This window comes from Heterodontus francisci, chromosome 2, assembly GCF_036365525.1.
Source record: "Heterodontus francisci isolate sHetFra1 chromosome 2, sHetFra1.hap1, whole genome shotgun sequence".
NCBI classification, from domain to species: domain Eukaryota; kingdom Metazoa; phylum Chordata; class Chondrichthyes; order Heterodontiformes; family Heterodontidae; genus Heterodontus; species Heterodontus francisci.
In genome coordinates this window covers 31106125-31132895 of record NC_090372.1, presented here as the reverse complement: position 1 = coordinate 31132895, position 26771 = coordinate 31106125, and the positions used below count along the sequence as shown (strand labels likewise).

General features: G+C 42.6%; 1 protein-coding gene across 3 annotated transcripts in view; it reads left to right on the top strand.

The window, feature by feature from the left end:
• The window catches only part of LOC137383486 (acidic amino acid decarboxylase GADL1-like), a 101459-nt gene extending 76441 nt beyond the window's left edge, over positions 1 to 25018 (top strand). For all 3 annotated transcript variants that reach the window (XM_068056482.1, XM_068056477.1, XM_068056492.1), the window contains 2 exons: positions 1778 to 1867; positions 19700 to 25018. In XM_068056482.1, the coding sequence (XP_067912583.1) occupies positions 1778 to 1867; positions 19700 to 19873 (264 nt within the window). In that variant the 3' untranslated portion in view covers positions 19874 to 25018. The remainder of the gene's footprint in view (positions 1 to 1777; positions 1868 to 19699) is intronic.
• The last annotated feature ends 1753 nt before the right edge of the window (positions 25019 to 26771 follow it).

Sequence of the window (26771 nt, the reverse complement as noted above, 5' to 3'; positions counted from 1 at the left end):
CTCTGGTTTCCCCTTAAATGATCGATGTTATTTTCCTTGATTCCTCCTTTTGGTAGTAAGCTCCATGCTTCTCTGAGTAAAGAAATTCATTCTAAATTTCCTATTGGATTTATTAGTAACCAGTTGAAATTTATGGCTCCTAGTTTGGTCACCCCCCACAAGTTAAAACATCTCCTCTATCCAGCTCATTCAAAATTTTAAAGACCTAGAGGAAAGGCCCAGAGTTCAATCGTTGGGCCTGTGGGGAGTTACCTGATCTCACCTGAGGCAGTTGTAAAACATTATTGTCGATTTCAACATCCCCAGTGTGGGGTGAGGATGTTGGGCGGGTTGGGGGGGTCAGGGTTTGTTGGGGTGAGGGGAAACTGACCTGAACCAGCCTCCTGCTTCCATGCACCATCCAGTGACTAATATTGGTGACAAGATTGGGTTTTGGGTATGATCACTGGGCAATGTCAAAGACCCTTGGCCAGACTGTTCAGACTCAGGCATGGTGAGAACTGTGTTTGAGGCTACTTCATACTCTTGGAAGGTGATTTTAAGCTCACCTGCTCGACACAAAACTGGTGGGATCAGATCAACCACCCACCTCATTCTACTTTCCATTGACTCCAAAAGATCAGGTTAAAATGATCCCCTAAGTGTTTGGGTGAATATAAAACACTTGCCCACTTATAATGTTATCCACAGGAAGAGGTATCTTTAACAAGGAGATAAAATGTGACAGGAAACGATGGTTCCTAGCTATGGTTTCCCCCAGGATATAATTTCTGAATCTCCTGAGTACTGAGCTCCATTGCAACTTTCAAAACCTGCATGTATTTTTTATAATTTAACATCTAACAAACTTACCAGCTTTTGCCCATTGAATACTGACGTATTTTTTGTTGGTGAGGGGAATTCCTTTTTTCTCTTTGCTCATAAAACTGCGAAGGAATGAATAGTCTTCCATTTTGGAAACCCTGTGAGAGTATGTAAGCCAGGTTAGAAGCAGAGTAAACCCTGTCTTCTGGTTCAATGATATGCATTAACCCCAGTCTCAAAGGACCATTCCCACCTTGAGAGTGCAGTTTACTTTTACTTCCCTTATCATCTGATGAGGAGTTGAAAAAATTACAGCTGTACTCTTAAGGCACTGGAGCATAGAATCATTAGCTGAGCTTGCTCAACCCTGCCTAACAATTGAACATTGCTGTGCTACTCATTGGGAACTGGCCGGCGGTGCTTTTAACTGTGGACAATGGTGTAAAAACAGGTAGGGTTATCAATCCTGGAGACGACATAAATTAAAGATTGATCTTCTGGAGACTATTGTGACCAAGCAAGGAGAAAAATCATAGCGGGGGGTGGGGGGGGGGGTGCATTAAAAAAATTTGTTTTTTTTTCTTTGAATACTTTCATTTATTGATCACCAAAAGATTAAATTTCGGGAAAAGGCTGACATTCTGGGGCAGGAGATCATCTGCTGAGATCTGCAGGAATATGTCCAAACAAATTGGCAACTCTAAAATCCGGCAACATGAAATTAACTGCCCTTGTCCGATTTTGCTCATTTCACACCATTAACCAAAGTTAAAATGATCCCTGAAGAGGTCAGAGGAATATTCCTGTCCCTTCAGTGACTAATGCATAACATACACCTTACACTGGAATTTCAGAGTCGAATATCTGTTTCTTAAGTGTGGTTTCAGAAACCTCATGAATGATGTGTTCAGTTATTATTGCATTTGTTGCTACATGACATAATAATATTGTATGCATCTTGTTATATCCCTAGCCGGAGTACGCAAACGTCTGCTTTTGGTACATACCACCCAGCCTTAGAGAAGTGCCCGAGGATCAGAATTTCTGGAAGAAACTTCACATGGTGAGTGGCTACGAATCGAAAGGTCTCTGTGGACCTTAGTGATACTTAAAGCTGGTTTTATATATATTTATTAAAAAATCTCAGTTTGGCGTAATCTCACATGAGACTGAACTGTTAAAGGGGCAGTGCCTTCTGAAAAATTGATTGTCAGGGTTGATTTTTAGTTTACTCGCAAAAAGAGCTTTATGGCTTAAATGAGTTCAAAGCTTGTTGCTGAAGTGACTGCATGTGACATCGTTGTGGTGAGAATGGTGCTCGGGGTAATTGAGAAATTGGCTTTCAGTGTCTTTTTCCACAGGGGGTTTCGTTAATCTACGGGGGTAATTTGGACTTTGGGTGATAGTGTAAAACAGATGACATCAGATCAGCTGCCTGGTGAACATCTCTCCTGATTTTATTTCTAATGAAGTTGATGAGAATGAAAATCAGTACAGATGTATAATGTGTGGCTGATCCAATATCGCCTGTTTTATGCTCGCATCTAAAGCCAGCTAAACGCAGGTTAAAGTTATGGTTGCCCACATTCCAGGACTTAAAGACTGGTATACTCAACTCAGAAGAAAAATCAGAGGGGCATTAAAAATATATTATTTTTGTTTTCATTCTCTTACCACTTTTACTTAATATAAAAATATTGGAGATGGGGAAAAAATACTATTTGACTGGGTGAGGCAGTTGGAGACCAGAGGTCATCTAATGAAACCTCCAGGAATACTTGCAACCAGAATTGACAATGCTGGTTAAGGTGTCAAATGCTTTCCCTGGATTCAGCATGGCAATGTAATCAATAAAACAGCGTGATGCATACAAGATGGGCTGGATTTTGTGCTGGAAGTGGGGCTCCTGGTGCTGGGCCGGAAAGACAGGGGGAACCCGGCCTCTGCCTCTTCGTGTCTCCCCGGACCGATCCTCTGGTATTTTTCATTCAAAGTTTTAGGAGGCGGGATCCCCAGCCCATTAAAGTCTTTAAAGGGACAGGGATCCACCTCCAAGAGCTGCCAGCCAATCAGAGGGCCGGTAGCTCAGCATTATCAGAGCACCACTGGCAGCGGTGGCCACTGCCGGTACTGCAGAGGCCTCAGCCACAAATTGCCTACAAAAGAGGGACTTCCAAGCCCACAGGCAGCCGCCTTGTTTTACAAGGCGTCCTCCCCACGTGGCGGAGGCGACCCACCCCCCCCCCCCCCCCCCCCTGCCCCCAGCCACTGGTAATATCCCTGCGGTGGCAGGAAGAGGCCATTAATTGGCTGTTAATAGGCCACTTAAGGGCCTCGATTAGCCTGTGGGTGGGAAGGCTGTCGTTGGCATTTCCCACCCCTGGGAAGATCGCTGGGCTATGGGCTCTCTGCCCCACCCCCACTACCCATTGCGATTCTCCCTGCCCTCCCCCCCCCTCTGATCCCACCTCGGGAGTCCCCGTAAAATCCCACATGTCGGGATTTGCTACTCTCTCAGTCTCATGAGCCATTAACCCTCCCTTTCTCTGCATGTAAAATTCAATTTAAGTTCAAAATTATAAATAAAGGGTCTAGATAAAATAAACCGACTAGGGGCAGCAAACACATTATAGTTCTATTGTATTTATAAAGACCTGCAGATAATATAAAAGATGCAGAGCAAGACTAGCTTTGACTACTGCTTCAGGTCCCTGTTGGCCAAGGTTGATCTCCCAAACTGTTAGCACTTTGATGTATAGATTGGACACTGTGGAGTGACCCATCGGCTGGAATTTTACACCACCCCAGCGAGCTGGATGGTAGTGGGGGGGGGGTGCAGTGACGTAATGTGGAGCGAGAGGCTCTGGGAGGCCTTCCCCACCCACTCCTGCCTCCTTTACGTAGGGCAGGGGGGTAGGCGCAAAACGGGCCGCCCGCCCCAGGCCAATCAAGGTCCTTAAGTTGCCACTTAACGGCTGCTTAAAGGCCTTCGCCCGTCTCCACGGGGATTTTACCCATGGCAAGCAGGCATCCTGGAGCTGGTAAAGACTGCCCGGTGAAAGCTGGCGGCTTCTCAGCACCCTGGGGGTGGGCCCTGACAAACGGGCACAGGGTGCCCAATTCAGGGCCACTCCCGCTTCCCCAACCACCCCCAGGACCCAAGACGCCCCCTTTCCCCCAAACGACCACCCTTGCCTCGTCGGGGCCCGAGAGATTACCCACGGCGAGGCAACCCAAGCTTACCTGCATGCCTGGCTCTTGGTCCTCGGCTGGGCTGCAGTCCCAGCAGTGGCCACCGCTCCCGGTGGCGCTGCTGGGACTAAGAGCTGCCAGCCCGATGATTGGCTGGCAGCTCAATGAGGCGGTACTTCCTCCCTCAAGCGGGCGGACGTCCTGCCTCGGTACAATTAAAGCCTGGAGACCCATAAAATGCGGGATGGATCCCCAGGCTAGACCGAAGCGGGTTCGCCACTGACTTTTACGTCGGTGGCCAGCTCCCGTCCGCCCGATGTAAAATCCAGCCCATGACCTCCACATACCCTTTTCATTTACTTTTCCACCTGTATTATATCAAAACCAGGCCATTCCCACCGCTAATAGGGAAAGAATTGGCCCTGCTTTTAACTGGTGATCAGGCAGCAGCTTGCGGATCCTCTGATACCAATAGCTTTCTGGATTCAGGTCATTATACTACACAATGGTGTCAGGGATGGGATACCATACATCTACCATCTGCTGCACTCCAATATAATACAGTACATAGTAACCAATGGATAGTTTTTAACTAAATTAAGCGGCTTTATTTAAACTAAAATAGAACTAACTAACTAAAGTCCTCCTTTTATACCTTTCTCTGGTTCCTCACTAACTGGAGAAAATATTTCTTCCCCTTTCTCTGGTTCACTAGTTACCTGCAGAGGAAGAGGGTCTTGGCTTCCATGATTGGTCGACTATAGGCTCTTAACTGACTTTATGTCTGGCTGTCTTTTCCTTCAGAAGTTTTCAGTCAACCCTGGGTCATTTGGTAATACCCTTGCCTGACTTAGAGGTTTATGGGTTCAAGCCTCACTCCAGACCTCAGCACAGACTGGGGGAAATTTTATGCTCTTACCCGCGGCTACTTTGGAGGCAGGGAGAGCTTATAATCGGGTGGGATGATGGTGAGGAGGGAACCCTGACACCTTCTTGCTTCCACCCAAATTAAATCCGGGGGCGGGAAGGCCTGTGAAAGGCCCACCGCCCCCACTGCCATTGAGGCCCTCAAGTGGGCAATTAATGCTCAGTTAAGGGCCTCATCCTGCTGCTGCTGCTGGTATTAGCCCAGTGGTGGGCGGACCTGTTGGCGCACGGGGAGCATGTCAAGCAAACTTGTGCAGGTTGCTTGCCGGCTCCCAGCCGGGTTTATGGGGATCCCACGTTAAAAGGAACTTAGAGCCTGATCGAAGGACCTGGCATTGGGAGGGGCCCACTGAGAAACACCCCCCCTTCCCTTGCTGCTGTTCCCCTTACTCGCCCCTCCTCCATGACCCCCATCCCGTGGAAACCCCTCCTGCCCTGACTCACCTGTGGCCTATATCCAGCACCTCCGGTGAATCTAGTACTGGCAGCAGCCCTCCGTGGTGGCGCTGCTCAATTAAAGAACTGCCTGCCTCTGATTGGCCAGCAGCTGTCAGTGGGTGGGGCTTCCATCGCTGGCCTTAATCCCGGGAAGGCCTGCCGCTGTCTACTTAAGTGCCTAATTGGCACATAATGTGGCAGGCCTTCCCCGAGGAGGTGACGCGGGGCTCTTGCCGGCGCTTTAGCCAGTGGCCGTGACCCCCGTTGCCCAGATAAAATCCTGGCTACTGTCTAGGCTGATACTTTAATCCAGTATTGATGGAACTGCTAAACTGTTGACGTCCTGTCCTTCAGTTGTTAAGCCAAGGCACTGTGTGTTTCCAGGTGAATATTAAAGATCCCATGAACTTAGTCAAAGAGGTCCATTGAGTTTTGATCTTTCCTGTAATCAACATCACTAAAAAGGATAGACTGGAATATTCATCTTGTTGCAAAATGGCTGCTGCATTTTAACTGCACAGTGAGAGTAATTTGTGTGAATCGCTTTGGGATGTTTCTAAAAGACTGGATAAGCTGCTATATAATCTTTTCCAGATTCTCTCTTTCTCTGCAGGTTGCTGCCTTAACATTTTTTGATCTTCCAGTTCACTTCATTTAACTTTTTATTTGTCTTCGCTCCTTTCTCAAGAACTCTTAAGACTGTTCAGAATGTCTCCTGCAGTTTATCCTGGCCTTTCTATTTCAGCCAATCCTGTTCCACCTCACCCCCTCTCCACCTCTCCCCCGCTGCACCCCCACCCCAGCTCCACCTCAACCTCACTCCACCTCAACCCTGTTCTACCCACCCCTGCTGCACCTCAACCTCGCTCCACCCCCAACCATGCTCCATCTCGCCCCCGCTGCACCCAGCCCCTCTCCAGCTCACTCCGTCTCAACCTCACCCTGTCTCCACCTCACCTTCACTCCACCTGACCCTCGCTCCATCTCACCCCCATTGCACCCCACCTCCTCTCCACTTCACCCCCTCTCCACCTCACCCTCTTCCACCCCTGCTCCACCTCAGCCCCACTCTACCTACACACTTCTTCCCCTACTGACCAATCTGAACAGCTAACAGCAGGTCACATGATTATAGCTTCAGAACTGAGGGAGTGCTGCTTTGTCGGAGTTGCTGTCTTTCGGATGAGATGTTAAACCATAGTCCTGTCTGGTGTATGTAAAAGATCCCATTCTGCTATTATAAGGCAAGAGCAGGGAAGCTCTGGCCAATATTTATCCATCAACCAACATCACCAAAACAGATTATCACTGTGGTGTTGTGGGACTGTGCTATGTGTAAATTGGCTGCCGCATTATAATGGTAACTGCACTTCAAAAGCACTTCATTGGCTGTGAAGTGCTTTGGGATGAGCTGAGGTCACAAAATGCAGGTTCTTTCTTTTTCCTTTCTTTGAACACCTTTTGCAAAAAAAAATCCCACAAACCTGACCAACAAATTTCAGTTCCCAATTATTGAGCAAGAAGCATTGGACACAATCAGTCCAGTGGCTGGAAAAAAATCGATCCACATGGGAGGGTGGCCTGGTAATTGGAAGGTGGAAGAGAGATGGGAAAATTTGGGGGCATCCCAGAAATTTTGGGAGGATTGGAGGACTTCCAAAGGTGGCTCCATACCCCTTATATATTCCCAGTTGCCTTCTGCTGGTTGCGTTTAGTAGGTTTACAGCTGTACAGTGAGGACCATCCCCTCCCTCTTGAAATGACTAGTTTGATTCCGACAGGCTTTCCTGAGCCAGCAGATGGTGCTAACAGACCTCTGTTGGCACAAAATGAGACAATATAAAATAAAGGAAACAGTTCTAGACAATATAAAATAAATGGTACAATTTTAGACAATATAAAATAAAGGGTACAACTCTAAAGGGGGTGCAGGAGCAGAGAGACCTAGGCGTATATGTGCATAAGTCATTGAAGGTGGCAGGACAGGTTGAGCGAGGGGTTAATAAAGCATACAGTATCCTGGGCTTTATTAATAGGGCATAGAGTACAAGAGCAAGGAAGTTATGTTGAACTTGTATAAGACATTAGTTCGGCCTCAGCTGGAGTATTGCGTCCAATTCTGGGCACTGTACTTGAGGAAGGACATGAGGGCATTGGAGAGAGTACAGAAAAGATTCACGAGAATGGTTCCAGGTTTTGAGGAATTTCAGTTATGAAGATAGATTGGAGAAGTTAGGACTGAAGGCCTGCTACCCGAACCGAACCAGACGGGACCCGACGACATGTGTCGGGTTCGGGTCGGGCCGGGCCTATCTTCCAGATCCGGCTTTCGGGCTCGGGTTGGGTCGGCCGAGACGAGGTCGGGCCGGGTCCGCTGTGGTTTGGTTGGGTTTGGATCGGGGTTTTTATTCCCGACCTGAGCAGGCCTTTAGTTAGGACTGTTTTCCTTGGAGAAGAAAAAGCTGAGAGGTGATTTGATAGAGGTATTCAAAATCATGAGGGGTCTGGACAGAGTAGATAGAGAGAAACTGTTCCCACTCGTGAAAGTATCGAGAACGAGAGGGCACAGATTTAAAGTATTTGGTAAGAGAAGCAAAAGTGACATGAGGAAAAACTTTTTCACGCAGCGGGTGGTTAAGGTCTCTGAGAATGTGGTGGAGGCAGGTTCAATTGAAGCATTCAAAAGGGAATTAGACAGTAAAATGAAAAGGAAGAATGTGCAGCGTTACGGAGAGAAGGCAGGGGAATGGAACTGAGGCAATTGCTCTTTCAGAGAGCCAGTGCTGACACGAGGGGCCAAATGGCCTCCTTCTGCATTGCAATGATTCTGTGGTTCTGCCACTTGAGTCGATGACTAGTAACCCTCCCTATTGTAGGCTTTTCAAAAAAACTTTTATTAAAATTTATTCAGAGAGCCAGGGGAGCTGTGACTGACATTTGTCACATTGATTTTTTTATTCTTTCATGGGATGTGGGCATCGCTGGCATGCCAGCATTTGTTGCCCATCCCTAATTGCCCTTGAACTGAGTGGCTTGCTTGGTCATTTTTGAGCAAAGTTAAGAGTCAACCACATTGCTGTGGGTCTGGAGTCACATGTAGGCCAGACCCTAAAGGACATTCATGAACCAGTTGGGTTTTTATGACAATCGATGATAGTTTCTTGACACCATTGCTGAGAGTAGCTTTCAATTCAGATTTTTATTAATTAATTGAATTTTAAATTCCACCAGCTGCCGTGGTGGGATTTAAACCGTGTCCCTGGAGCACTAGCCTGGAATTCTGGATTACTAGTCCAGTGACAAGCATGGGAGATGCAATACTGCATTTTAATATTCCATACACCATAACTCCATCCAAAATTCTGCTGCCCATATCCTAACATGCACCAAATCCCATTCACCCATCACCCTTGTGCTCTCTGACCTACATTGGTGCCTGGTATGGCAGTGCCTCAATTTTAAACTTCTCATCCTTGTTTTCAAATCCCTCCATGTCCTTTCCCCCCCCCCCCCCCCCCACCCCCCACCCCCCAGCCCCCATCTCTGTAACCTCCTCCAGCTCTATAACACTCTGAGATATCTGTGTACATCCAATGCAGGCCTTTTGCACTTGCTGATTTTAATCGCTGCACCATTGGTGGCTGTGCTTTCAGCTGCCAATGCCCTAAGCTCTGGATTCCCTCCTTAAACCTTTCACCTCTCTATCACTGTCTCCTCCTTTAAGACGATCCTTAAAGCCTACCTGTTTGACCAAGCCTTTGGTTATCTGTCTGAATATTGCCTTATATGACTCAATGCCAAATTTTGTTTGCTATCACTCATGTGAAGCACCACAGGACAGTCAGAGTGGGACAAGAAAAGAGCTGGTGGATAGTTTGTCGAGTTCAATTGATAACATTTCCTTTTAATCCTATATTATTATCAGTGACTACACTTCAAAAGTACATTGGAATGTCCTGAGCTCATGAAAGGCGCTATATAAATGCAAGTTCTTTCTTTCCTTCCCAAGCTGCTGACATGCCAGTCAATCAGTTATTTTGCCATTACCTCGGGAGAGTGGAGGAGATTGGAAATTGTCTTTATTGTGTAACTGAGTATAAGACGTCCATTCTAGACTTCCCGCCATCTAGTTGGGCGGGTAGAACCAAGCAAATATTGGGGGGAGGGGTTGGGAAATGAAACCTCTGAGAAAATAAAGTACTGCCTTAAATGATCTCCCAAAATGCTTTTCATCTGTTCCTTTGAAATATGCAAGTGCCAATTTTAGTTAATAACAGTCCTTTATTTCAAAGTTTAATAAGGATTTTAGCAACAACAAAACTGTTACCGAGCATTCAAATGTCCAGTAATTAACTTAAGCTTTACAACCCCCTACTTAAGACTTGAAAGGCACATTACATCCCAAGGAACATGGTTCAGTAAGCAAGAGGCAACAGTGGGACACAGTGAAGTATATTTGTGCAAACACTACACAGTCAGTGAATTGAACGTGTTTACCTGAAACAAAGCACAAGCGTAATACACTCTCAGACATAAGAGGCTGTTTTAATTGGGAATTGCTAGTTAGGGATTAAAAGATGTTCAGCCCTTCCCACAGTTTGTGCTGAGACATGTCATTCTATTGTAACTCGTAGTTATGCCATTCAGCTATTCTACATCCTTTCCCTGCCTATAATGAAGAGAGTGCCTCTTTTAAAGACTGAGGGAATAGTCTTAACTTTTGGGACGGTTTTAAACCACACTCTTTGAAATGGCAGCAGATTATGCAGCACCACCGCTAGATTTAAAGACTCTTTAATTAGCAACTGAAAATATAATTTTATTTTGAAAAAGCAATTGTTATTTCTTAATGTTTTTAACGTAAGCCAGATAGTTAATAAAGTGCCTCCTCATTTTGTGTTTCACAGACAGAAAGCACTTGTATTTTTTGTATAGTGCCTTTCACAACCTCAGCTAATCTCAAAATACTTTACAGCCAATGAAGTACCTTTGAAGTGTAGTTACTGTAACATTGTAGGAAATCGGCAGCCAATGTGCACACGTAAAGAGTGACGTGGTAACGACCAGATAATCTATTTTTAGGAACATAGGAACAGGAGTAGGCTATTTAGCCCCTCGAGCCTGTTCCACCATTAATGATATCATGGCTGATCAGTGACCTAACTCCATATGCCTGCATTTGCCCCATATCGCTTAATACCTTTTTTTTTGTAATGTTGTTTGAAGGTTAAATATTGACCAGAATACCAGGGAAAACTCCTCTGCATTTCTTTGAATAGTGCTATGGAATCTTTTAGGTCTAGCTCAAAGCGTGGATGGAACCTGGGTTTCACGTCTCATCAGAAAGACAGCACTTCTAACAGTGCAGTGCTCTCTCAGCACTGCACTGGAGTGTCAGCCAACAATAGGTGCTCATGTTTGTAGAGTGGGACTTGAAGCCATTGGGCCGGATTTTATTCTGGCGACGGGGCTCCCGGAGACGGGCCAGAAGGCAGCGGGGAGAACCCACCTCGGCACTCCATCAGACCCCCGTAGCTATTTAATGGCGGGCAGCCAATTAACTGCCCGCCGTCAGGGATGGTGTCCCTTTAAGGGATGGGCTGCTGCCTCCAGAGCTGCCGGCCAATCAGAGGGTTGGCAGCTCTGTAGTACCGGCAGCGCCACTGGGAACGGAGGCCATTGCCAATACTACAGGAGTCCCTGCAGTACAAACAGAGAAGACACTGGGAGACGGGAGTGAGGTCAGTGTTGCTGGTGCCATTCAGGCAGGTCCCGGTGCTGAGGTGGGGGTATGGGTATTGGTCAGGGTGGGAGTTGGGGGGGGCGGTCTTCTCGAGGAATGGCGATTGCTACCAGCGGGGCCCTCCAAAGGTCCTGGATTGCCCCCAAAGGAGGGACCCCCCTCTCAACCCCGCTAGGAGGCAATCAGGCTTTACCTGGCGGCGCCTCCCTGTGGCAGCGGGCCCTTTCGCCTTTGACAAAATTGAGGTGGAAGCAGGAAGATGCTCTTAAGTGGCATTAATTGGCCACTTAAGTGCCTCAAATGGCCTGGAGTGGGAAGACTGTCTTCGGCCTTGCCCGCCCCGGACGAAATGGCAAGGGGCCCAGGCAACATTGGTAATGATGCCCCCTGTCAGTTTGTTTGCTCCCCCAACCTCCGTGCTCGCCTCCAAAGGCTGAACGAAATTCAGCCCATTATCCCCTGACTCAGAGCTTAGAATGCTACCAACTGTGCCACAGCTGACATTTCCTTTATAAATGTGTATATCTCCTACGTGTGAGAAGGAATCCTGAGTTATGGTGCTTTGCCATTTGTAAAGGAAGCCTGACATTTTTAGTCAGGTTGAAATCCTGAGGCGTATTTGATCAACCAAATGGCCTTCCTTGCTCCATGCATTTTAAAAAACATTCTTATGTCCTTTTGTCTTTCTTCTCTGGAGTGAGGCTTGAACTCACAATCTTTTGACTGACCTCTGTGCCGTGGATTGAAGTACTACTCCAGAGATTTGAGCACATAATTCAGGTTGACACTTCAGCGCATCATTGAGGGAATGCAGCACTGTCAGAGGTGCCACCTTTCGAATGAGATGTTAACTGAGGCCTGGTCCGTCTCCTCAATTGGGTGTAAATGATCCCATGGTAGAAGAGTAGGGTAGTTTCTGCATGGGGTCCTAGCCAACATTTATCCCACAAACTAGATCAGTAAAAAAACACATCACTCTGATGTTTGTGCGACCCTGCTTTGTGCACAAAAATTAATAGATTTTAGGATTGTTTTGAAGCAAGTAACTGTATGTTTGACATCTGGACATCTAGCTGTGGATTTCCAATGAGTCTCACTTTGTAATCTGTGAGAACGACATGCTTGGAAGTGAGAATAAACTCAAGGCCCGATAAAAGAATCTTGGTAACTTGAGCAGTTGACCAGGTTTATTATAATGAAGAGAGCGGAAAGACAAGTTTGTTATTGGGGATTGGCAATTATGTGTGCCATTGAAACAATCATTAAAAAGTGTTAACACAAACTTGCCTTGCAAAAATTCACACTGGAGCAGGTTACTTAGTGGGTTACAGTGGGATTTTTGAACATTTTTGATCTATGCTTTAGCTGCTGTTAAGTCTGACAGAAATCAACCCATCAAGGTGTCAGTGGTCTCTTTTAATACTCGGTGTTGCCTGTGTTGAACTATTGGCCCAGAATTTACTGGAAAAATAATGGCGAGTTCACAGACCCCACCGTTATTACTGCGGGAGAAAAACAGCAATTTGTGATGAGGAAGAGATAAGCCGTGAGTTGCAAATCTGCCACAAATTGCTGGATGATTTGTGCCGCTCTGCTGATAGCCATGCAAATTAAACTTGCCACAGAAAGTTAGGGTGGCATTTAATTTCATGAGGACCCTGTTAATGGGGGGATTTACAGCACTCAACCTTGGAGGTCCAGAAAGGGAACATTTAAAACTGTGATGTCTCACTCCTGCAGGTGGTAAATTGTTCCTAAAGGTTTTTAAATGTATTATTTAAAAGAAAATCTTACTTTTCCTTTCTGTCTCTTTTTTTCTCTCAATCCAGACTTTCTTTCCTTTTTCTTTATTTATCTATCTGTATCTAATTGGGCTCTAATTTTCCCTATTTCCTTCTCCATCATTCGGTGTGTTTTTCAATGCATAAATTTCATTGGTTAAGGAGATGGACTGTTGGTCCTGTCGTTCAGGAGGTGCCAGATTCCCCATTGACCATCAGTTTGCATTTCCAGCAAATTGTGGCACAAAGGTAATTGGAGCTGAAGGGTGAAGAAAAGCATCTAACTCATGACGTTCACCACAAGATGTCGAGCTCCAGCAAATACTGAGCCAATGTTTTTTACCCCTTTCTTTCAGTAATTAACAACAAACACATATAGGAAGGCGTAAACTTTACGTTGTCAAACATTCCAAACTTCAGAGACAAATCAAAGAAAATACTGATCAGAAACGAGGAACTGTCCACACAGCCGCGGTTATTCATAACTTTATAAGATCTGGCATATGTATGATACATGTAGATACTTGCATACACATGATCCACCAGTGAATAGTGCAAACCTCAGCGCGTTATTTAATTCTGGGAACCATTCCAGCTTCCCTGGAGTTGTTGGCATAGAAACAGCAGAGACACCAGCCGTGAAGATCTAGCAACTCTCACTTGTGCCTGATTCCAAGGAGGCAATTTCTTGACACGAATGTCATCTGACTTTAATCCACAGACTTTTACATAACATTCTTACCTAGTAAACCAGTTTTCTTACATATCTGCTTATTCAGATTTGTTGTGTACATCTGTTTCAAGGCATTAAATCAGAAATAAACCTGTCAAATGGGAATTGAGGTTATGTTTCAGTAATGCTCAATTAACAGGCACGGTTTTGGTATGTGCCTATTGTAAGTAATAGCCAACCTCTAGCTATGTGGTTTATGTCACATAGATTGGAATACATCATTAGAATTTGTTTTTAGACTTTGAATACTCCTTAATTTAATTTATAGGCCGCAGGCTTTACTATGTTTAATCCCCCTCCTCTCTAACTTCCTTCCTGCTCAGGTCCTGTTCTTTCCCATATCAAATTGTAATGTTGTGGGGTTGGGGGGAAGGAAAAAGGAACAGAGAGTGAAGTGGGGAGGGAGAGACAGATGGAAAGACAGAGAGTGCACATCGTAGTGAGATAGGGAGAGAAATTTTATGGTACCAAAATCTTAAAGTTTAAAGAACATCCCCCAATATCACCTTTAATTGGATATTTCACCACGAGGGGGTCCCTAGCTTTGGCGCCAAGACCCAGAGTGCATTAATTTTCTTTGTACTGGAAACATTCACCTTCCCAGCATTCAGACTGAGCTTCTAATGTGTCCTTTGAGAGGGTTATCTGTGGTGTGAGGTCTCCCCATTTCAAGTGCTTGTGGCATTCTGTTAAGGCTCACTGTATTGGAAGAAAAAGTGTTTGGGAAACCCTTGTGTTTTTCTTTATATATTAACGACCTAGACTTGGGTGTACAGGGCACAATTTCAAAATTTGCAGAATAGTTGGAAGTATTGTGAATTGTGAGGAGGATAGTGATAGAGTTCAAGAGGACAAGCAGGCTGGTGGATTGGGCAAACACGTGGCAGATGAAATTTAATGCAGAGAAGTGTGAAGTGAATACGTTTTAGTAGGAAGAACTAGGAGAGGCAATATAAAATAAAGGTTGCAGTTCTAAAGGGGGTGTAGTAGCAGAGAGGTCTGGGGGTGTATATGTGCAGAAATCATTGAAGATGGCAGGAAAGGTTGAGAAAGTGGTTAAAAATGCATACAGGATCCTGGGCTTTAAAATAGAATCATAGAGTACAAAAGCAAGGAGGTTGTGATGAACCTGTATAAAACACTGGTTCGGTCTCAGCTGGAGTATTGTGTCCAATTCTGGGCACCAGACTTTAGGAAGGATGTGAAGGCTTTAGAGGGCGCAGAAAAGATTTATGAGAATGGTTTCAGGGATGAGGACTTCAGTTACGTGGATAGATTGGAGAAGCTAGGTTTGTTCTCCTTAGAGAAGAGAAGGTTGAGAGGAGATTTGATAGAGGTGTTCAAAATCATGAGGGGTCTAGACATAATAGATAGAGAGAAACTGTTCCCATTGTCGGAAGGGTTGAGAACTGAGGACACCAATGTAAGGTGAATGGCAAAAGAACCAACGGTGATATGAGGAAAACCTTCTTCTGCAGCGAGTGTTTAGGATCTGGAATGTACTGCCTGAGAGTGTGGTGGAGGCAGATCCAATTGTGGCTTTCAAAAGAGAATTGGATAGATATTGAAGAGAAAAAATTTGCAGGGCTATGGGGAAAAGGCCAGGGAATGGGACGAGCTGAGTTGCTCTTGCAGAGAGCTAGCATGGATATAACTGACCAAATGGCCTCCTTCTATGCTGTAACCATTCTATGACTCCCAAGATGGGAGAAAACTGTGCAGCTTGCTCTCTTTTTCAGCATCCATGCCAGAACTGGAGTTCCTTTGGTCTCCAAAATATTTTAAAGAGATTATGCTGTGCACCTCCTTATTGTCATAATGAGTAGTGGCTGTCTAGTTTTTTAGTGGTGTAGAATGACCTATCCATATTTCGATCTGGCCATTACTTTAAAAAGAGATAATTTACTTCTTCCAGTGAACATTACAAGAGCAACTGATTTGGCCATGTCGATCCAAGATACAAATATGGCTCAATTAGGAGTCTGCTTGTCATCTTGTGTTGAGAATGTGAAGATATTTGGGTCAGATTAGGCTTCTGAGCACCTACCATCGTTCACACACCCGTTATATTTGGTTTAGAAGTTTCTGTCAATGTTGTCTTTCCATTCGGATGTAGTGTGGACTTTCAGGAAATTTGGTTCTTGGACGTTCTCTGATATTTTTGTATGGTTGGCAAAATCCCCAGGTTTCCTCTAGGTTCCCTCACCTAGATTTGTTTGCCGTAAATAGTCTTTTCATATAGTGGAATATGAAGTTCCGATTTGGCTTTTCATCCTTCCCTTGATCTCGCTACAGTCTCGAGAAGGCCGGTAGGCAGTGGGCAAAAAATCCTACTCTGAATATTAGCCTGTCCCAAACAATACCTGTTCCTATTATCTTTCAGAGCTTCTTTAGAGACTATCTCAGGAGCAGAACACATATCACAATCTCAAATATTGTCATCCAGATACTGGGAATTACAATTAATTGAACCTTGATGGTGTTGTTTGTTCTTGTTGTTCTTCCAAGGAATTAGGTAGCTCAAATGTTTTGATCAACTGCATCAAGTTGAATCAACTGTTCCTAACTTCTGCCCTTCACCTTGTTGAACACCTTCAATTTCCCTATGGTTCTGGATTGAAAACTACATTTCAAGTCTGATTATCTGCTTTCCATGTTTTTTGAACAAGGCTGCCATTGATCCTAAACTGGAATAATAATTGGAGTCTTCATAATAACACAATACAGGACTTGATAAGAAGTCTTTATTTTCCATTGTCTTTTTAAAAAATTGTATGATTATGACAGTTATTTTAAATTATTGACTTTGATCCCAAATTATTCAAAATCAGGAGTTGCAAGGCTGAAAGTTACATAACAAATTTGAGACCGATAACTGTAGAACATGAAGCACAGCTGACAAAATCAGAATCACATTGAGGGTTATACATGCACTGTGTGCAGACATGCTTATCTGCTTGGGCAGGGTTCTACTTTCCTGGCGATTAGTTTTCAAAGTTAGGTGAGCATGAGCTTTCACTTTCTATTAACAATTAAGAAGTCTCAATACTAAGCTTATACAGTATGCAGGAGATTCACTGAACTATGTGAGAACTTTTTAACTGAGCTTCACATGCAAAGCCCAAGTGAAATAAGGCAGCTTCTTCGATGGGGTCTCATACTACTTGACTTTGCTGCATTTAGGAGTGAAATTGGGACCTAATATTGGACTGATAGCTTCTTGCTAAAGCTAAGTGCTTTAGTTTTTTTTTGATGTGCACCAGAAAATGCTTCACATTGAGACATGGGAGTAGCACAGTATAGTATGGCCAGCATATAAGCTTTAGTATAACTGCAGTCCCAGTCACACAGTATTGAAAGCAGATCATTGGTAAGCTTTGGCTTCCTTTATAATAACTGCTGTAAACTGTTATCGTATTTTTCTTTTACCTTTATATTTATTACTGCTACAGTTCCTCCGATCAGTGGCACATTAATTCATGATTAAGGCTAAGATAACTGTCAGGAAGGCAAATCAGCACCCTCACTCTCTTATTCCCTCTCTTAAAATTCATGTTTCTAAGCCGTATTAGTGTGTACCTTTCTCTTGTATTTTGTTATTCCCATTTCAATATATCCTCCCTATGTCACATCAATGCAGAAGCTGCTCTGTGATATTTATGGGACAGTAATACATGCATGGAAGTGTGACACAGACCAGATGCATTCGTGGTGACTGTGTGGAATGTTCCTGAGTGAAAATTACAATGTTGGAGCCTAATTATATGAAATTAGTAATGCATGCATGCACATACATGTACATGTGCACACAAGCACGCATAAACACGTATAAAAATAATTGAAATTTTTTTAATAGAAACAGATGTAAAGCACAAAGAAGCCTCTCTGACCAGTTATGTTTGACCGTATTCCGTGTTCCAACCCTTCAAGATGAGATCCAAGTCCCCTAAGTGCCTTATTTGCCTGAAGGCACCAAAATTGCTTCATATAGACATCGCCCTTGGGTTAAAGAAACATAATTTATTGCTAACACAGCCTTTTTCACATTTACTGGTAAAATCTCAAGACTATAAAGTCTGCTTGAACACTTCAAACCAATTCTCATTTATTAAAACTCAACCCTATCCAATCATGAGCAGTCATATTTAAGTCTTGGTTTAAGTAAAGAATCCTAGAACAGTTTCTAAACAATAAAAGAAAAACTTGTTTGGGTGTATTTTTTTGCCTGAGAGAGAGCTAGAGAATCTTGGTCATCAGAAGAAAGCTCACATAGTGGTATAAACATCTGGCATTGTTATATGACCCTTTGGGCTGTCATACAATCAGTGGAGCAGTTCAAATCAGCCCAGATGTGGCTTTAATTTGCTACCAGTGACGGATGTTACTGTAAGTTTTGCAACGTATTCTGGAACTAATTTAATGCTAGGCTTCATGTTGGGTTCTAATGATATGGAAAATCTCCATTTCTATCAGGGTTAAATGCTTTAAAAAGACAGAAAGTTGTTAAGTACAGTATGTGGAGTGTTGACGATATGGTGTGACCTTTTAGGTGGTAAAAGGACTGATGATTAATTATGCTTGTTAAATAGTTCTGGGTACTTTGCATGTGGTTTATTTCACTGTTGCATTATGAATGTGAATATTTAGTCAATGTGCAATGGGAATTCTAACCTTTAACTTGGAGGAGTGTTGCAAACTGACATTTTTAAAAGATGCATGTAAATAAAACTGTAGTACAAATTATTGGAAATGTTTACGAGTACTGGAATTTACTATTGCCAAATCACAAAGTTATAAATGTAGACCTTGCGTAAATACCCTTCAATCTTGCTGTGCATAGTTTTTCTAACAAATCAGTTACACAGCATTTGCTAGATAAATTCCATGTACAATTAATCAGATCCCATCCATAAATACCCTCCCACATAACCACTCCATGTACAATTAATCAAATTCCATCCATATATCCCTTCCTGATAACCATTCCATGTACAATTAATTAAATCCCATCCATATACTCTTTCCCTGTTCTTAATGTACTTACCAGTCTGATACTCTGTCCATGCACAGTAAACAACACAATGTTGTCACACTGGGCCATCATTCCACCTGAAAACTACACAGAGGTGTCACCCAATTTTAATAACTGTCACAGTATGAGTTGTTCAAGTTGAAAACAATATGTTAATGCATCACTATGCATGCAAGAAGCATTTTTCACACAAATGTTTTATCTGCAGATCGCAAAAGACAACTATATTATTTAATCTTAGAATGGCATAGTAACCTCATATCAGAACTTGAATACACCTGAGAGGAATAACATAATAATCTTTTGATTTGATTCATTTTACTATGCACTTTTAGCAGGTGGGAAGAGGTACAAGTAATAACCATAAAAAGGAAGTGCAAAAGCTATTGATGGCATCTCTTAAACAAGGATTGACCAATGGGTTTGGATAAGCAAGTACACGATAGTCACTAATAAATCTAGTAAAGAATTTAGCCCGAAATTCTTTATCCAGAGAGTGGTTAGAATATGGAACTCACTGCCATAGGGAATTGTTGAGGAGAATAGCATCGATGCATTTAAGGAGAAGCTAGGTAAGTACATGAAGGAGAAAGAAATAGAATATGCTGATAGGATTAGATGAAGTAGGGTTGGAGGAAATGTGTGTGGAGCATGAGAAAAGTGGGGCAAATGACCTGTTTCTGTGCTGTAAATGTTATGTAACATGTATGGAAAGTCAGCTTCCAATATCTGGCGCCACCCTGAGTTTTTTCTCTAGTCCAAGTATATAACTTGCTATTGGAAATGGGGAACAAATTTTGAAATGCAATCACAGCATTCTGTTTTCTATACAGGTCTATCCGTGCCCCTTGGATTATGAATCCCAGGGATGCTTCTCCCTTGTGTTCATGTGTCTTGAGTTTGCTTAGCAAAGAAACCAAAATAATGGAATTAATGTTTCTCATTTTCAAGAAGTAAAATTACAATTTCTTATTTTTTAAAAGAAGAAGGCAGATCTCAACCATATTGTTTGGCACTTTTATTGAGCTTGTTTTCTTTCAATATTGCAGGTTGCACCGGTAATTAAGGAGAGGATGATGAAGAAAGGCAGTATGATGGTGGGTTACCAGCCTCATCGTGACAAAGTCAACTTCTTCCGTCAAATCATCATCAGCCCCCTGGTCAGCCGTGAGGATATGGACTTTATTCTCAATGAGATTGACAGTCTGGGGAAGGATTTGTAATTTGAATTTAAGGCATAGATGATAAGATATGTTTACAGTTATAGTATCCTTACTAGAAAGAGTTTGAAATTATTCAGGGTTTAGTTTAGAAAACTGAGCAGAACTAACATGTACTGAAATCATTTTAGCATGAACAAAATTAACTTTGATGAAGCAGACTTCACCCTTTAGAACACATATACTTGCTTATTTTACAGAACAAATGATTGGGCTTTGTGGAATCTTACTGAAATATCTTGACTTATATTTATAATCAGTTACTGTTATCTAGTGTTGTAGCATAAATGTCCATGTGGACATAGTGGTGTACATCTTTGCTATCCTATGTGTGCCTGAACTTCAAAAGAAAAACGGACCATCTATTTGCTGCTTATGAAATCACCTCCCTTAAGCTTGATGGCTCCTGCTTTGAATGGCTCCTTTACCAGAAACAATTGTTTGTTGCCAGAGCCACATGACCTAAAAGTAGTCATTTCCAGTGCTGAGTCATGGAGAAAGGATGAGGCCTCAACTCCAAAGTTTGAATTATTAAGCTTTTTCTTTTCCATTTCCCTTTGGACTTCAAATTTTAATTCTGTACTGTGGTCAGGCTCTAATTTAAAATGGCACTTAACTTTCACTTGCTTTTATATTTAGTTGTAAAGCTAAATTTCCATCCTACCTCTGTGACCTGGTAATGAAATAAATTTAATTGTGGGGCCAATTTTGTTCTTCTGCCCAACCTTGGAAATTTTCCAGGTGGTGGCTAGTTTGGGAGAGTGTGGATAAGCAACTCACATAACATACACGGGAGAATTGAACCAAATTATGCTTTATTTTATTTACTGGAAAAACCAGTGTGCAAGGCCAAGGGCCATAATCCAGCAGTAGGAAGGAAAATGTGGCAAATCAGGAAAAGATGTCACCAATATTACCAGCATGGAAAAGAAAATTCATTCGGGTGGAATATCAGTTTAATGTTTGAAAAAAGTCAAAATTATTGCTTAGCATATTGTGTGTTGTCTCTAACAAGAACAATTATAAGCTTGTTCCTTATGTGAAGAGGGCAACTAGTGTTCGCCAATTGTGCAATATTAAATAGGTACAGCTTTGTGTAGTTAATATGACACATGGTATATTGCCAATGCACTGATAGTAGCAGTGAGGTGGTTGTTACATTAGGCAAAATTGCAAGGTCACTTTAGTTGTTACTTGAAGGTATTCCTGCAGTTTACTAGGTCGTTTGCAGAGAAACAATTTTCTTTGCACATGTACATTTTTAAGGAGTGATATATAATATGTCTTAAAGGGACACTTTCTCTTAGAAAGACTGGAATTTCTATTTTTAAACATCCCTTCCTGGGCTGATGGCCATCCAAACATACAGGTATCTATCTAAGTGCCTGCATGAGATTCAATAAGAGTACTTCTGAAGGGTTTGAACTGCATGTTTTTTTACCTAGACTTTTTATTTCAAAGTTTTCAAATGTAGCCTTTTATTGGAAAGGTCATTCCAGACTAAGAGCATTGCTATGCTAGTTTATGCTGTTTCTTATTAGTAAACTGCATTGTCTGTAATAAGGTATCAGTGTATCACGATGTTTCCCTTTCCATAGGATGAAAGAGCTCCTTTAAAATGGCCATTTTATGGGTGTAATATAAAATGTTTTTGTTTGGTCTAATGCTAGACTATACATTATTTACTTTGATCTGCTAAGATCATTGTGGAGGTGTCAGCATAAGACGAAATATTCTGTCAGGACAGCAATGGGGCAGGAGAAAAACGAGGAAATGCTCCCCGCAATCTTACTCCCAAGGTTGGCTTCTGTTACTGGATGAAGTTAAAGTTCTTCCAAGCGACAATCGGGCTGGCTTAGAAAGGACAAAATCTCACATTGCATTTTTGTTATGGTATTTTTTTTAATGAGTTATCTGTTTTATTTAAACAGCACATTGATTTTTCATGTGGGTTGTTCTATTTATTAAAATATATAATGTGAACATGGCTCTTTATTGAAAGATTTTCTGGAGTGGTCAGTTGTTGAATGAACTGTAGTTTGCATTGGAGGTATCTGTTGGTGGCGAGAGGATAGGAAAAGGATTTGTGGTGCAGGTTGGGGGCTGGGCTGGTGTTGGTGGTAGTGAACAAACTAATGTCAAAAAGTTGAGGAATTTATTTACTTGCAGTATGGTAAATTAAGCAATATGCTGACCATGCATGTAATGTGTGTGTGTCTGTGTATTTATATGTGTAATGTGTGACATACTCCTCGCCATTATTATATCAAATTATTTATGAGAACACTATTATAAATGCTGACCCACAGATATTCAATTCCATGCTTCCTTATGGGCTACTCCCTTTAATCTGCAACATTCAGTGCTTTGTAGAAATTACATTTTAAGGATGGAGTGTATATGTGATCCTTCAACACACACAGACACAAATGTTGGTCGCAAATATAAAATTATTATAAAATATAAGTTGCCACATGGTCATTAGATATAAGGACAAGAAGGAGTTCCATTTAAAAGAAAGGAAGGGGAAATCAAGATTTCTTATAGTATATTAACAGGAAAATATAATGGGAATGAATTAGTACAGTTATTGTTTAGAGCTCAAACTGTTCAATCAGTGAAACGAATTTTAGCACAAAACAGCAGAAACACCAGTGGGTGAATTTGGAGGTGGAAGTCCTATAATGTTTGTGTCTAGAGTTTGTCAGAAATTGATTACGGATTTAAAAGCTTCAAACTGCTAATGGGAAAGGGGGAGAATGGAAATTCACCCCAGAAGGGCATTAGGGATTATCCACTAAATTAGAACCTCCTTTACATTGCAAATATTTAACATTTTAGGCTTTTCAGGCCTCTTTAGCACTGGAACATTGGTCAGAATTTTACGTCGTCCCAGTGGACTGGATGGTGGCGTGGGGGGGGGGGGCGGCATAAAATTGAGCGGCAGGCTCCGGGAGGCCTAACCACTCCGATTCCGCCTCCGACTAAGTTTACGGAGGTCCAGCCGGGGGGTGAGAAGCGGCCCGTCCGCCTGAGGCCAATCAGGACCCTTAAGTGGCCACTTAACGGCCACTTAAGGGCCCTTGCCCGCCCCCACGGGTATTTTACCCGTGGCAAGCCGGTGTGCCAGTGACATGAAAGGTCGCCCAGCTATAGCTGCCGGCCTTTCCACACCTCAGGGGGGGGGGGCGGGCCTGGCAATCAGATACAGGGTGCCCGATTGAGGGCTGCCCCCGCCTCCCAACCCATATCTGGGATCCAAGACGCCCAACCCCCCCAAACGACCACCCTAGCCTCACCAGGGCACGACTGATTCCTCTGGTGAGGCTGCCCGAACTTAACTTCTGTCCCGGTTCCATTGCGTCCTTCTCGGTCGGCTGGACTGCAGTCTCAGCAGTGGCCACCGCTCCCAGTGGCGTTGCTGAGACTAAGAGCTGCTGGCCCGCTGATTGGCCGGCAGATCACTGAGGCGGGACCTCCTCTCTCAAGTGGGTGGAAGTCCCGCCTCGGGCCAATTAAAGCCTGGGGATCCGTAAAATACGGGACGGTTCCCCAGGCTGGGCGGGAGCGGGATTGGCACTGACATTTACGTCGGAGTCCGGCTCCCGTCCGCCCAGCGTAAAATTCCGGCCATTAACTGTTCTTGAATAGAAAGACAGTTCCAACTTCTAAAGACATTTGAACAAATCTGCTGATTTAAAAAATTGAAAGGACAGTACCCTATTTATTGGTCTTGATTAGCTGGACCCACAAGCCATCAGAATTCCAAGGTAAAACAACTTCTTTGTTTTTTTTATTATCTCATTAAATATCTCAACCTTGTTCTAATATTCCTATTATTTCTCTCTAAAATTATCGTTCAAGATGATTTGCACTGGAGAGATTAAATTCCATCTCTTCTGACCTTTATGAGAGAAAAAAATCCCTCCTAAAGACTTTTTTTACCCTCTCATCAAAACAAAAATCATATTTCAACAGTGAGAAAGGTGTTTTGCCTGGGGGGAAAGCTGCTGAGATTATAATGGGTGTGGGATATTGATGTCTGGTGTTGTATCGGGCTTCACAGTCCATTTGTTTTTATTCTGACCTTTAACAGTCATCAGTAGTTCTGTTTTCATGAAATTATTTTGTTATAGCTGATTGACAGGCATGTTGAATTGATTTATTGGTAATAAAATGGCTGCCTACATATCTATGTTGATGGGAAAAAAGGAGAAAAATCAATTGGTAAATTTCCAGGTAGAATTTGTTAATGTTTTTGCAGAATTTACTGATAAATCAATTGATTTGGGTTCTTAAGAAGTCTATTCGAGACACCTAGGAGGAGGATTTCCACTGATTCCTGTTTTTAGCTAAAATTTTAAACACAAGTCCAAAGATCACACTTATGATATTGCCACAAACAAAAAAAGTAGAGAAATCTTCCTCCTTGATGCTGAAAAAGGTTTGGAACATATGTCAAAGATTGAATGACATCAGCCAGCATCATATCAATAGAGTCTGTGATTGGTCAGTCCCCTCTAGGGGTTGCCAATCCTCCAGGAATTAAGGACTAATCTCCAGGGCACTGTTGCAACCAAGCCAGGAGAAAAATCATAGTGACAATTTTAAAAAAAAAGGTGTTTTTTTTTAAAGTCCTTTCAACACTTTAGTTTACTAGCTATAAAAAATATTAAACATGGGAGAAGAAGCTGTCAAGAATCATCCAATCACGTCAGAAAGAGTCTATTCACTTTCCAATTTTACTGAACAAATGAGGTCACATGATTTTTTTTCTCTAACACTACAAGTGAGTGTTGTGTAATTTGCTGCTTTTTACACACTTGATTGGTGTCAGTGAAGAAAAAGTTGCCAGTAGACAATACTGCATCTGAAAGTAAAACTGCTTGTTATTTGTGTTGCAGTGCTACTTAACTTCTAGTTACATTGTGCTATTACTAGAGCTATCAATGTTTGATTGTCTGCTATGTGATGCTGGACTCTACTGAACTACTCTAGTGACACATGAAGAGTGAAATCTTATAGTGACTTTCCTACATGCGGTGGAGTTTCAGCATTTATTTACAAAATGCAGCATTGTAGGTGTTTTGGACCATTTAATCTAAAGTAGAACCAAGACATCAAAATGTAACTAATAGTTTTTTTTTTTGAACACAACGTATTGGGCTGAATGTACTCGAATAAGACACGAGGTGATGGGGAGAAAGGAGAAAAATCAATTGGTAAATTTCCAGGTAGAATTTGTTAATTTTTTGACAGAATTTAATGATAAATAAGTATGCTTATTTACTATAAAAGTAAGACTTCTGTATTGAATGGTATGAAATAATAAAAAATCAATCTGATTATTTCACTTGTGTCTTTTGTTTTGTGCAGGGAAATTGTCATGTTTTATATCATTTGGTGTCCGAGAGATGCTTATCGTTTTGAGCTGGGCAACATATCCCCTGCAATAGTTCCTCCTCCCATGTCTGCAGGGTGTGCCCTAAGATTCTGTTCTATTCTCATTCATATGCCAACCCTTGGTGACATTATTTGCAAGCATGGGATCACCTACTTTAAGTCAATAGTTCCCAACTTCACTTCCACCACTACCTTTGATTCCGTGACTAGTGCTGTGATATTTAGACTCCAAGTTGTGGACAAGTCAGAAGAGCTTGTGACTCAGAAGGGGAAAGCCTGAAGAAGCATCCTGTTCACCCCACTGCTAGACTCTGCATGTCCTAGCTCCAAAATTCATCTCCCTTGCCACTCCAGTTCAACCCTGAGCTGAGCTTCAAATTCCATATCCAATCCCTCAGCAAGCCTGTCTCCTTCCAACTCAGGAACATCACCAAACTCTGCCTTACCTCACCCCTATTACTTAAAAACCCTCATTTGCACTTTTTGTTCCAATACCTTCCTGTCTGTTCTCCTGAGCTCTGTCTTACATAATCCAACACTCCATCACCCACTTCCTATACCATACAAAGCACCATCAGTCCCTTGTTCACCAACTTCCGTCGGCTTCCCAATTCTTGTCCTTGATTTCAAATTCCTCCACTATGATCTTGTAGGAGGAATAAACTTGCCTATAGAGTGACTATATCTGGACAAGTGAACTTATATGCCTTGTAGTAGGACATGGGTTTTAAGAAAAAATAGGCACTCCACCTGAATTAACCAAAATTCTTTGAGGAGGTAAATGGAGTATCAAATTAGCTTGCTGGATTGAAAACCTGTGAATAGAAGGTAGGTGATAATAATTGGAAAATGTTATGACAGGGGTGGGAGGAGTGCATCGGAGTCCCACAGTGCTCTGCTGTAGGTCCCTAGCTGCTTACTCAACAACAAGATAGAGAAGGGCTCTTAATATAACACTTGCTGTTGGTACAAAACTATGTGGCCAACGGGTGATTTAAGGGAGATTGATAGCAGTCAAAGCAATCTGGAGCAATTAAGGGGATAGGCTAAAGAGTAGATTTCAATGTGGATAAATGTAACTTAAGTCCATGACCAATTGGCGAAAGTGGAAAATGATAGGATTTGGGAACAAATGTATTGACTATTCACTAGGTGTCCATTTAGTTGAGGATATTATGAAATAATGCAACTCAGTAGCACTGGATCACAATTCTGAACAGATTCTATAAGATCTGTCTCACTGATTGGCACAATGATATGTTGCATGCAGAGTTAGGTGGACAATCATCAAAAGGATGTTGATGCATTGAAGTTTCTGAGAACAATCCCGATAGCTCAAGTCCGTCCTCATTATGTTAATTTCCCAAACCTGGCACCAACCTGGTAAATCTATGCTGTATCGTTACAGCTTTAATTCCTTTCGATAAAAGGAGTGGCTAAACCTGCACACTGGTAACTGTGACCTATTGCCTTGTACACATCTTTACAGAAAGTCAAT